This window comes from Hyla sarda, chromosome 5, assembly GCF_029499605.1.
Source record: "Hyla sarda isolate aHylSar1 chromosome 5, aHylSar1.hap1, whole genome shotgun sequence".
Lineage (NCBI taxonomy): Eukaryota > Metazoa > Chordata > Amphibia > Anura > Hylidae > Hyla > Hyla sarda.
Window position 1 is genome coordinate 183,382,484 of NC_079193.1, and position 13,450 is coordinate 183,395,933.

The following is a 13,450-nucleotide window of genomic DNA, read 5'->3' on the forward strand; positions in this document are numbered from 1 at the left end:
TATTTGTCACTTTTTGGTCCCACCTTATTTAAGCACCTCACTTCCCTTGTTCCCTGCCGGATCTTTGTGCTATTGCCCTAGAGAAAGCGTACCACTACTTTGACTACCTGTGCTACCTGACCTTTAAGCTACGTCCCCCACTTCGTACCTTGCCGCCTGCCCTTGACCTTCTGTTACGTTCCTGACCACGCACCCAGTCTCCAGCCTCTGACCTTAGCCCTACCTTCAGCCCGACAGCTTGCCCGCTCCCAACCTCCCAGTTAACCCTCTCTGTGCCAAGTACCACCTTGGCCGCCCGCGTGGTCGAGTCGTACCAGCGGAAGCGACCTGGACGTCGCCTGCCGCAGCAAGTCCATCCTGCTTCGCGGCGGGCTCTGGTGAAGACCAGCGGCGTCTTAGATTCCGCTCCCTGGTGCGGCTCTCTACATCTGCCACGCGGTGCTCAGCGGATCCACCTCCAGTCTTCTCCGGTGAGTGTTACAGCAAGATCCGGCCATGGATCCCGCCAAGGTGCCTCTTCCCAGCATCGCGGATCTCTCTACTGTGGTGGCTCAGCAGTCCCAGCAGTTGGCACAGCAGGCTCAACAACTGAACCAATTATCCGCCATGATGGAGCAGCTCCTCACCATGCAGCAGCAGCAGCTTCAGCAGCCGCAGCCACGGCAACCTGTTCCCGAGCCTGCTCCTGGACCTGAGCCTCCAGCTTCTGCTCTCGGTCCCAAGTTGCGACTCTCCCTGCCCAACAAGTTTGAGGGTGACTCCAAGGCGTGCAGGGGTTTTGTGTCCCAATGCTCCATGCATATAGAATTAATGGCAGATCAGTTCCGTTCGGAACGGGCCAAGGTGGCCTTCGTCCTCAGTCTTCTTTCTGGAAGAGCCTTGGCCTGGGCCACCCCTCTTTGGGACAAAGGCGACCCTATTACATCGGACCTGCAAACCTTTCTTACCGAGTTCCGGAGCGCCTTCGAGGAACCTGCCCGAGCCTCTTCCGCCGAGTCTGCCCTCTTGAACCTTTGTCAGGGAGATTCGTCAGTCGGTGATTACGCCATCCAGTTTCGCACCCTAGCGTCTGAACTGGACTGGAATGAACCGGCACTGTGTGCCACCTTCAAGAAGGGCCTGTCTAGTAGGGTCAAGGATGCCCTGGCCACTCGTGACCCCCCCTCTTCTCTTCAGGATTTAATCCATTTGGCTACCCGCATCGATGTCCGTTTTGCGGAGAGGCAAGGGGAACTCCGCCAGGAGCGTCAGCAGCCAAGACCACGTCGCTTCCCTAGGCTGGCTCCGGTATTACAACACCCACCGGAGGCCCCCTCATCTTCTGTTGTTGACGAGCCCATGCAAGTGGACCGGGCCCGTCTTACCCCTCAGGAAAGAACCCGTCGCAGGGAGGAGAATCTTTGCCTTTACTGTGCCAGCCCAGAACACTTCTTGAATCGTTGCCCTCTCCGTCCTCCTCGCCAGGGAAACGCTCACACCTAGGAGACGTAGGAGAGGCGACCCTAGGTGAGAGGAACTCCTCTCCCCGCTTGAATATCCCAGTTCAGATCACTTCTTCGGGTAATACCTTTTCTGTTTCCGCTCTTGTGGACTCTGGTTCTGCCGGCAATTTTCTTTCCGCTCACCTAGTTTCTAAGTACCGCCTTCCTGTCTCTCGGCTCACTAAACCCTTGTACATATCTTCCATCAGTGGGGAGTGCCTTAATACCGCAGTGCTTGAGGTGACTGCTCCACTCGAGATGCAGATTGGGGTCTTTCATAAGGAAAGGATCGTCTTCTACGTTCTACCTCACTGCACTTCTGATGCTCTCCTGGGTCTTCCTTGGTTGCAGCTTCATGCCCCACTCTTGGACTGGCGCTCCGGAGAGGTTACTCGTTGGGGTCCGGATTGCCACAACCGTTGCCTGAAATCGGTTCAACCTAGATTCCCTCCTCCCACTTCTGTCTTACCTGGCCTTCCTGTCCACTATCGTGAATTTGCCGACGTTTTTTCTGAGCAGCAAGCGGAGTGTCTACCTCCTCACCGTCCCTATGACTGCCCTATCGACCTCCTGCCAGGCACCTCTCCTCCTCGGGGTAGGATTTATCCACTGTCCGCGCCCGAGACCAAGGCCATGTCGGATTATATTCGGGAGAACTTACAGAGGGGATTCATCCGAAAATCTTCCTCCCCTGCGGGAGCCGGCTTCTTCTTTGTGGAAAAGAAGGACGGTTCGCTACGCCCCTGTATTGATTATCGAGGGTTGAATAAGATCACTATTAAGAATCGGTATCCTCTTCCACTAATTTCCGAGCTCTTTGATCGCTTACGCGGAGCTAAGATCTTCTCGAAGTTGGATCTTCGAGGTGCCTATAACTTGATTAGGATCAGAAAGGGGGACGAATGGAAGACTGCATTCAATACCCGAGATGGACACTATGAATATCTTGTTATGCCTTTCGGCCTGTGTAACGCACCAGCAGTTTTTCAGGAATTCGTCAACGACATTTTCCGGGATCTCCTGTACTCCTGTGTTGTCGTCTATCTCGACGACATTCTCATCTTCTCCCCCAGTTTAGAGGTTCACCGGACCCAAGTACGCCAAGTTCTTTGTCGCCTGAGAAGCAACCATCTTTATGCCAAACTCGAAAAGTGCCTCTTTGAGAAGACCAGCCTCCCATTTCTTGGTTATGTCATCTCTAGCCAAGGGCTTCGCATGGACCCAAATAAATTGTCCGCTGTTCTGAACTGGCCTCAGCCTTCTGGATTAAAAGCTATTCAGCGCTTTTTGGGCTTTGCCAACTATTATCGGCAGTTCATCTCACATTACTCTACGCTAGTAGCACCCCTTGTGGCTTTGACTAAAAAGGGAGCGGACCCCAAGTCTTGGCCTCCCCCTGCCGTGGAAGCCTTCTCCCAACTCAAGTCTGCCTTTGCTTCTGCTCCGGTCTTGACACGCCCCGACCCAGACAAATCTTTTTCCCTGGAGGTGGACGCCTCCTCCGTGGGAGCTGGAGCAGTCTTAATGCAGCAATCCACCAAGGGCAAAATGTCCACCTGCGCTTTCTTTTCTAAGACCTTTTCTCCAGCAGAAAGAAATTATACCATCGGGGACAAGGAGCTCTTGGCTATTAAATTAGCTCTGGAGGAGTGGCGTCATTGGTTGGAGGGGACAGTCCTCCCTATTGCCATTTATACTGATCACAAGAATCTCCTTTACCTGCAAACCGCGCAACGGCTGAACCCCCGACAGGCCAGGTGGTCTCTGTTCTTCTCTCGTTTTAACTTCCAGATCCACTTCCGTCCAGCCCATAAGAATATCAGAGCTGATGCTCTCTCCAGGGCCTCTGATGTTACGGGACTAGACTCGCAGCCTCAGCACATCATTCCTCCTGACCGCCTCATTCCTTCAGCACCGGCTTCCCTTCTTCAGGTACCTCCTGGGAAGACCTTTGTACCTTCTCACCTGAGAACCAAGATCTTGAACTGGGGCCACTCCTCCTTCCTAGCAGGACATTCGGGGATCCAGAACTCCATCTCCCTCATTTCCCGTCACTACTGGTGGCCCAGCCTACCCCGCGATGTCTCCGATTTTGTTCGTGCTTGTGTCATCTGTGCCCGGAATAAAACTTCTCGCCAGAGACCGGCTGGCTTACTGCAACCACTTCCCATTCCGGAATCTCCTTGGGACCATATTGCCATGGATTTTATCACGGACTTGCCACCGTCCTCCAATTGCACTGTAATCTGGGTTGTAGTGGACAGATTCTCTAAAATGGCCCACTTTATCCCGCTCCCCAGTCTACCATCCGCAACCCAACTAGCAAGTTTGTTTTTCCGTCACATCTTCCGGCTCCATGGTCTCCCTCTCCATATTGTGTCTGACAGGGGGGTGCAATTTGTCTCAAAGTTCTGGCGTGCTCTGTGTAATCGCCTCAAAGTCAAGCTGGATTTCTCCTCTGCGTACCACCCTCAAACCAATGGTCAAGCAGAAAGAGTGAACCAGACCCTTGGTACCTATCTTCGTCACTTCGTCTCTGCACGACAAGATGATTGGTCCTCCCTTCTACCCTGGGCCGAATTTTCTTATAATCACCATGACTCTGGTTCTTCTGGCAACTCCCCGTTCTTCATTGTCTATGGACACCATCCCCGCCCTCCTCTCCCACTGCCCATCTCCTCCGAGGTCCCTGCGGCTGATTCCCTGGTTCGAGATTTCCAGGCCATTTGGAAAGACACCCAACGTTCATTAACCCATGCTTCCTCCCGTATGAAACTCCAGGCTGACAAGAAGAGAAGACCTCCACCAATTTTCCATCCCGGTGACAAGGTGTGGCTTTCCGCCAAGCATGTTCGCCTTAAACAGCCCAGTTATAAACTAGGACCCCGTTTTCTAGGCCCATTCAAGGTTCTTCGTCAAATTAACCCGGTGGCCTACAAGCTGCTCCTGCCTCGTTCCCTTCGCATCCCTAACACCTTCCATGTCTCCCTCCTCAAACCATTGGTCTTGAATCGATTTTCCACCAAGTCTTGTATTCCATCTCCAATCTCTGGTGCCTCCGACATTTTTGAAGTGCAACAAATTCTGGCCTCCAAACTCTCCAGAGGTAGACGGTTCTTTTTGGTTGACTGGAAGGGATTTGGTCCTGAGGAGAGGTCGTGGGAACCCGAGGAGAATATCCTGGACAAGAACTTAATCCAGAAGTTCCTGCAACTCAAAAGGAAGAGGGGGCCAAAGGGGGGGGGTACTGTCACGGCCCGCTCCGTGTCCCGCTATCCTGCACGGGGCCGTCTGCGCCTCTCCCCTCGCTCCTGTGTGCCCGTGCCCCGGCATTCTTCTCCCCGCCACTTACCTTCTTCCTCCGTCTCTCCAGCTGGGCAGCATCCTCGTCCCGCTCGCACGGGAGCCGCGTCCGTGGGCTTCTCTCGGCGCGTCTCCCGTGCTTCCTCCTGCAGTGCTGGTGCGCGCGCGTCTCTCCCCCAGGGCGCGCGCGCGCCACTCTGTGAGATTTAAAGAGACAGTACCCTTTCTATTTGTCACTTTTTGGTCCCACCTTATTTAAGCACCTCACTTCCCTTGTTCCCTGCCGGATCTTTGTGCTATTGCCCTAGAGAAAGCGTACCACTACTTTGACTACCTGTGCTACCTGACCTTTAAGCTACGTCCCCCACTTCGTACCTTGCCGCCTGCCCTTGACCTTCTGTTACGTTCCTGACCACGCACCCAGTCTCCAGCCTCTGACCTTAGCCCTACCTTCAGCCCGACAGCTTGCCCGCTCCCAACCTCCCAGTTAACCCTCTCTGTGCCAAGTACCACCTTGGCCGCCCGCGTGGTCGAGTCGTACCAGCGGAAGCGACCTGGACGTCGCCTGCCGCAGCAAGTCCATCCTGCTTCGCGGCGGGCTCTGGTGAAGACCAGCGGCGTCTTAGATTCCGCTCCCTGGTGCGGCTCTCTACATCTGCCACGCGGTGCTCAGCGGATCCACCTCCAGTCTTCTCCGGTGAGTGTTACAGTCTGCAGATAATAAAAAGAAATTGGCGGATCTGGAAAAGTTCCTTCAACACTTACAAGAAAAAAAAGGGGAAGGATCTTTGAAATCAGACAATTACATTTATATTATAGGGAACAGACAAAGCATAGGAAGTGACTTTAGACAACTATCGATTTATCCAACATACGAAGACATCTGTTTGTCTCAAAAGCCATCCATGCGGCCAAATATTATTGATGGATCCTATGCAGATGCCAGGTGTTACTTAGATACACATTTCCGCCTTTTGAGAGAAGATTTCATTCGTCCTCTAAGAGATGGAATATGTGAACTTGTTGAACTGGACAAAAAAGATCTTAATAATGCTAAAATTGATGATATCAGAATTTATTGTGATACTAAGATCTTGTTTCCAGTATGTACTCGTGCTGGAATTGTTCATGAGGTCAAATTTAGTACCAGTAACTTAAAACATGTTCGCTGGGAGATCTCAAAACGTCTTCTCTATGGATCCCTTGTCTGCCTTTCTAAAGACAACTTTAGAAATATGCTTTTTGCAACTGTGGCAGATAGAAGTGTTGATGATCTCCCAAAAGGATCTATAGCTCTTATATTTACAGAAGAAAGTCGACAGCAGTTGATAAAGTATGCGGTAGATGATACTTTTCTCATGATTGAAGCCACAGCCTATTTTGAAGCATATCGTCATGTGTTGGAAGGCTTAAAGGAAATGGCGGCCAGTGAAGTTCCATTCCAAAATTATATTGTCCTTTGTAACACAGCAATGTCCCCACCTTTATATCTCTCTCAGAATCCTTCTGGTTTCACCTTGGAAAAGCTGCTTCAATCTGGCAACTCTACACTGCAACAGGATCATAGTACAAGAGCCCCTTTCTCACTACATACTGCTTTGTCGAACATGCATTTAAAAAGGCAATTTAATGTTCTTGATTCCAGTACTTGGCCAACCAAAGAGGAACTGCAGCTTGACCAGTCTCAATTCAGAGCTCTTCAAATGGCTCTTACAAGTGAGCTGGCTATAATTCAAGGACCCCCAGGAACAGGTAAAACATTTACTGTTGATAGATATCATATACGGTAGTTTGTAATTTGTATTAAAAAAAAACTAATAAAAAATACAGGAAAAATAACAGGGTGTGTAGATAAATTAGTAAGAAAATTAATAAAGTAGCCACTGTAACTTCAGGCAAAGTATGGTAAAACTCCTAGACCAACAATAGAGAACCAAAGAGTCACTTGTATAGACATATCTAAAAAATAAATCTTTATTGAGATTCATAAAATAGAAAGGAGGAATTTATGCATCTACCAGAGCGACATCATCGAAAATCTGCTCTATAAAGAGTACATCAAAATTTCTAGGATTACAAAGTATAGACAAAAAGATATATATCAACCAGGTGAAAAAATCACCTATGTGTATCAGAACAGATCACAGCACAAATAGCACATGATATACGCAAATATGTAATAAAAGGTAAATTGCAAGAAGCTAATTAGCCTTTTAAAATATCATGTGATGGTACATACTGGGCATATTAAAATATAAAGATCCCAATCAAATAGACTATACTGATCCTAAACAGAGAGATAAAAGGATGATGCAGGTTCCCAGATGGAGCCACTCCAATGTGTATTTGCCAAAATTAACTTTACCAAGGAATGCAATTACTAACGCTATCCACATAAGCCCTCTTGGACTAGAGGGATTTGCTGAAGGAGAAAGTCAAGTTTCCAACACATGCCATCAATGACTATTGGCAAACCATTGATCTTTATACACGACAGTCTATAGTTTGTCTGGGTCTCAAGAGACCTGCCCTTGTATCTGGGGAGGAAAAGGAAAGGTGATATCTGGCAGGATATGTGCTCCAGAAACCTAGTGTAGAGGGCACCATGTGCATCAGGACATATAGATATCATTGTTTGTCCCCTGCTTGTAGGTTGCTATTGTTCTAAATAGCAGTCAGAAGTGGATCTATCAGGAACAAAAGTTATTGAGGTAGTGTCACACATGATGTTTTTCATGTAAAACCTCAGGAAAAACACATTGGATGATGCTTGGCGTTGATTGTTTTTCTGGAAAAGGAGTGTGTTTAAATGTTAGCTTTGAGTCTGTAGGAAAATCTAAAGTTCTATGACTACAATGCTTTTTTGTTTGTGACATTTATTCTTTCCCTTGAGTGGCATTGTTTTGGTTTAATGACATTTTTTCCAAAACAATGCATGCTAGCTATAGCCTCTCTTCAGACAGTCTGCGGCTTTTTCCTCCAGTGTACATCCAAAGGTTCAACCTCATCTGTGTCTTAGACACACTTTTAGTTTTGGCTTACAAATACTGATCTGATATACTGCCAAGTGAAAGTATCTGTAGATCTTTAGTGTTTTCTTGTCATTTTTTTTTTGTGTGTTTGTTTGAGTTTCTTGTTGTGCTTTTTGTAGCCAGGTGTGTGCTGTAGGTCAGTAGGGAGTCATAACTCACTACATACACTGTGTGTGTGGGGGGGGGGGTGGGGGGTCAAGATTTATCATAACCTGTCCAGAGGAAAAGTTAGGCCCATGTTTTGATAAATCTCCCCTTGGGTGTTTTTTTGTGGTTTTGGTACATTATATCTACAATACAGCATGTTCTAGACTACCATTTATCAGGTGTTTTCCATAGGCTTCTCATAAAAAGCAAATAAAAAGTCTGTAAAAACGCTCAAAATGAATTTCATTTTTAACTGCTGAAAAAAATCTATCTAAATTCATTTAGAGGAACCCACCACTTTATTGTGCTGTTACAGCTTTTATATTAAATAAATAAATAAATAAAAAAGAAATTATTTTCCCCCAAAACAGTGACCCAAACAGTCAGAAACAAAAAAAGGATTGTAGGTGTAGCGTTTACATATTTCCCTAATCACTCTTAGCATACATCGGAATGCATCATTTTTCCTTAGGAAAAATGCATCCTACATGGTGCGTTCTCAGTGTCTTTTTTTTCCCCCAGAAAAGTGCCATATGTGAAACCACTCTGGGGGGTATTTATCAATTTTGCCTGTTGACAGTTTTGTTTTTACCCTTTTTTTTTCCCTTTGGTTTTCGTGGACATGCACCAAATTTATCATTTGGTGCAAGTTGTTAGTAATTTTGGTTAAAATGTTGAAATCAGCTGTTCACAGCGCCTTTTACACAGAACTTACCGCCACAGAGGACGCGTATTTTACCCTGTAGAGCAGCCATTTCGGAGTCCCTCCTGCAGTATATCAGCAAGAGACATGAGTAATTTTCTTTTGTGGGGTTTATAGCCACCATGTGAAATGGATTTTATTTTCAACTTGGGTAGTTTTGCTGCAAAACTACAATTTCCAGCATGCCCGGACAGCCGTTGGCTGTCCGGGCATGCTGGGAGTTGTAGTTTTGCAACATCTGGAGGTCCGCAGGTTGGAGACCACTGCTTATCTTTCCTGAACCTGTGTGGCCATGTCCAATGCTGGCTCAACGGAGGGTAAAGGTTCCTCAGAGACAACTATGTCGCAGGGTAGTATTGAGCAGCCCTGGAGGCGTCGCTGCTTTCACACAAAAAATTTTGTTATGTATTTTGACGCCTTTACATTTTCTGACATTGCTAAGTGTGTTTTCCATGTGCAAAATTTCTTGGCGGGGATTTGCGCCAAAAAAACGGGATTTGTGCCAAATTTGCACCAAAGATCGATTGGCGCAAATTATGGATTACTGACTAAAGTTGAAATCACACACAGGGCCGTGTGATTTTGAGAAAGTTGTAAAAATAACAGTGGAGAAGATGCGTCAAACTTAGGCGCAAAAAGACACCGTGCCAAAGTTACGTGAAAAGAAACACATAAATCCTTTTGATAAATACCCCCCTCTGTGTATACAAGGCTGTATTTATACATACCATTCTCAGTGCTGTTTTGCATAGTAATTTTGCAGTAGGGTTTTGTTTTTTGCTATTTTGATGCTTTTCTAGTTAAAATAGAATACTGTTCTGTAATTTTTATCTTAAAAAACACAGCATAAGCCAACCCAAGTACTACACAAACCTCACCGAAAATGGCATTGGTGAATACAATTTTAGGGCTTATGCACACAGGCATATTACTGCTCTGTACATCTTCTGTCTTGTACAGAGGCGTCATTTAGCACCCATACTATGTAACAAATAGGCAGTATAGGGACTGACAGAAAGCAACCAGAACAAAACGAATGCTTGCTATGTATTCTTAGTTGTTTACATAGCTACAAATCAATACATTCATAATGTCTTCAGAACCTTCCACTCATTTTATGTGCAGCACTCCATAATTCATAATGGAAAAACAAAGTTTTAGAAATATAAAATTTTTTTATCAAAACACAAAAACTACATTTTTTGCATGGGCATAAGTATGCAGACCCTTTGTATGACACTTGAAATTTAGCATTTCTGTTGATCAACTTTGGGATTACTCTGGAGTCACTTGTGGTAAATTTAGTTCATTGGACAGGATTTTGGACAACACAGCCCTGTCTAAAAATGTAAATATGAAGGAGGAAATAACTATTTGGAGAGCTCAGAGGCACAGATCTGGAGAAGGATGCAAATAATGTCTACTGCACTGAAAGTTTCCAAAAACACAGTGGCCTTTATCATTCTTAAACAGAAGAAGGTTGGAACAACTAGGAGTCTTCCCCGAGCTGGTCACCCCACCAAGCTAAGTAATTGGGGGAAAAGGGCCTTGGTAAGGAAGGTGACCAAGAACCAAATGGTCACTTTGGCTGAGCTACAAAGATCCTGTGTGCAGATGGGGGAAACTTCCAGAAGGTTAGCCATCACTGCAGCACTTATCTGGGCGTTTTACGACGAGTTAGTAAAAGACACATGAGAGCTGCCTGGAGTTAGATTGCTTGCCCAATACCATCCCTACAGTAAAGCATGGTTGGCAGCATCATGATTGTGGGTATTTTTTAGTGGCTGGAACGGGAGACTGGTCAGGGTTGAAGGGAAACTGAATGCAACAAAGTACAGAGTTCTGATGAAAACCTGATCCAGAGTGCTCCGGATCTCAGACTGGGCCAAATACAGTGGGGGAAAAAAGTATTTTGTCAGCCACCAATTGTGCAAGTTCTCCCACTTAAAAAGATGAGAGGTATACCTCAACTATGAGAGACAGAATGGGGGGAAAGAATACAGGAAATCACATTGTAGGATTTCTAATTAATTGGTATATTCCTCAGTAAAATAAGTATTTGTATTTCTCGCTCTCACAGACCTGTAACTTTAAACTTTAAAAGTCTCCTCTGTCCTCCATTCGTTACCTGTATTAACCCCTTGGGGACAGAGCCCATTATGACCCTAAGGACGGGAGCATTTTTTTCAAACCTGACCTCTATCACTTTATGCATTAATAAATATAAATTTGATTCAGAGGCAGTTTTTTTCATGACATATTCTACTTTATGTTAGTGGTAAATTTACGTCGATACTTGCATCATTTCTTGGTGAAAAATACCAAAATTTCTGGGAAAATTAGAAAATTTAGCATTTGTCTAACTTTGAATCTCTCTGCTTGAAAGGAAAAGGGACATGTCAAATAAATTACATATTGATTCACATATACAATATGTTAACTTTATGTTTGCATCATAAAGTTGACATGTTTTTACTTTTTGAAGACATTAGAGGGCTTCAAAGTATAGCAGCAATTTTCCAATTTTTCAAAAAAATTTCAAAATCAGAATTTTTCAGGGACCAGTTAAGTTTAGAAGTGAATTTGAGGGTCTTTATGTTGGAAATCCCCTATGATGGACCCCATTATGAAAACTGCACCCCTCAAAGTATTCAAAGTGACATTCAAAAAGTTTGTTAACTCTTTAGGTGTTTCACAAAAATAGCAGCAAAATGGAAGAGAACCTTCAGCTGTTGCAAAACTACAACTCCCAGAATGCACAAAGACAGAGTGTACATGCTTGGACACAGACTCTAGCTCAGTGATTCCAATCCGTGTGCCTCCAGCAGTTGCAAAACTACAACTCCCAGTATGTATGGTCTGTCAGTGCATTCTGGGAGTTGTAGTTTTGCAACAGCTTGAGCCACACGGGTTGGAATCACTGAGTTAGGAAACAGACTCTAGCTCAGTGTTTCCCAACCAGTGTGCCTACAGCTGTTGCAAAACTACAATTCCCAGCATGCCCAGACAGTCAGGGATGCTGGGTGGTGTAGTTCTTCAATATCTGGCCCTTCAGATGTTGCAGAACTACAACTCCCAGCATGCCTCGGCAGTCTGGGCATGCTACGAGTTGTAGTTATGGCATGCTAAGTAGTGGTCTCCAAACTGTAGCCCTCCAGATGTTGCAAAACTACAACTTCAAGCATGCCCAGACAGTCCAAGCATACTGGGAGTTGTAGTTCTGCAACATATGAAGGGCCAGATATTGCAGAACTACACTGCCCAGCATCCCTGACTGTCTGGGCATGCTGGGGATTGTAGTTTTGCAACATCTGGGGGACTACAGTTTGGGGACCACCGTATAGTGGTCTCCAAACTGTGCCACTTCAGATGTTGCAAAACTACAACTTCCAGCATGCCCAGACAGTCAGTGCATGCTGAAAGTTCTAGTTTTGCAACATCTGGAGGACCACAGTTTGGAGACCCCCCCCCTCCCCCCTTGTTTCTCCCTCGCTCTGCCCGAACTTCGATCGGTGGGCAGAGCAGGGGAAATTTACTTTAACCCTCCCGCCCCCAACTGCCATTGGTCGTCAGCCTGTGACAGCTCCGATCACTGTTATTTTCTGGGCGATGGGGTTCCGGATTCGCCGCAAATTGCCAGTCTGAATCTGAATTGCCGACATGGGGAGGGGGGTTTCTCAGGACCTCCCTAGGCATTGCCACGGGATGCCTGCTGATAGATACAGGTTCGCCCTCCGTCCTTAAAGGGTAGCTCCCACCATCCTTTTTTTTTTATGTCCCTGCCTATTGCCCATCTCTCCCTAACCCCCTCCCTGCTTTTTTTTTTTTTTTTACTATATAAAAAATGCCTTTTTGTCTGCCTGGTAGTGTGCTCACTACCAGGCAGACTTCCCCAGAAGGCAGACGTCTATGATGCCTGCTGGGGGGGCTGACTTCCGCCCTTAGTTCATCTACACAGGGTGCCTCCAGCTGTTTCACCACTACAACTCCCAGCTTGCCCTGACATCTATATCTCTCATAGTTGAGGTATACCTATGATGAAAATTACAGGCCTCTCTCGGAGAACTTGCACAATTGGTGGCTGAATAAATACTTTTTTCACCCTCTGTAATTACCTTTCAACAAGACAATGACCATAAGCTATACTTCAATAGGAAAAAGCAAGATTGGCCTCTTTATTAGGGTAACTTCTTAAAACATTCCGTAGTGAGGGTAGAGAGATGCGGTCAGCGTCCGCTGACTGATTGGCTGAGGTGAGGCAGTGCTCCTTTCGCGGTTCAGCACGCTTTCTCAACACAGGAGTGGTTTAAGGACAAATCTGGGAATGTCTTTGAGTTGCTCAGCCAGAGCCTTGACTTAAATGGGCACTCTCATTAAAAAAATTTTTGCTATTGCACTCCTTATGGTAAATAAAAAAATATTTATAATATATTGTTTAAAAAAAACATTTTCTATGTTTTATTTGTGCTTAGAAAAGCTCAAGAGCATATTTCCCCCCAACTCATACACAGACTTTGGACCGTAGCCCAAACATAGGAAGTGCAGCCTGGAGTTCTGAGGGGGGGTGTCCAACCAACAGCATATGGCATTTAAGTGTGAGAGGAGCTATGATTGGATGACACACACCCCTCAGCACTCCAGGCTGCACTTGCTGTGTTTGGGCTTCGGTACAAAGTCTGTGTAGGAGATGGGGGAAAATGTGCTCTTGAGCTTTTCTAAAATAAAATATAGAAAACTTCATTTTTTTTAAAGCAAAGTATATTCGAAATATCTTTTATTTACCA

At 45.9% G+C, this 13,450-nt stretch overlaps 1 protein-coding gene across 1 annotated transcript in view; it reads left to right on the plus strand.

The window, feature by feature from the left end:
* Positions 1-13,450, plus strand: part of LOC130273669 (NFX1-type zinc finger-containing protein 1-like) — a 136,986-nt gene that overhangs the window by 60,251 nt on the left and 63,285 nt on the right. Inside the window, exon 7 of the mRNA XM_056520850.1 lies at positions 5,495-6,536. Within this exon, the coding sequence (XP_056376825.1) occupies positions 5,495-6,536 (1,042 nt within the window). The remainder of the gene's footprint in view (positions 1-5,494; positions 6,537-13,450) is intronic.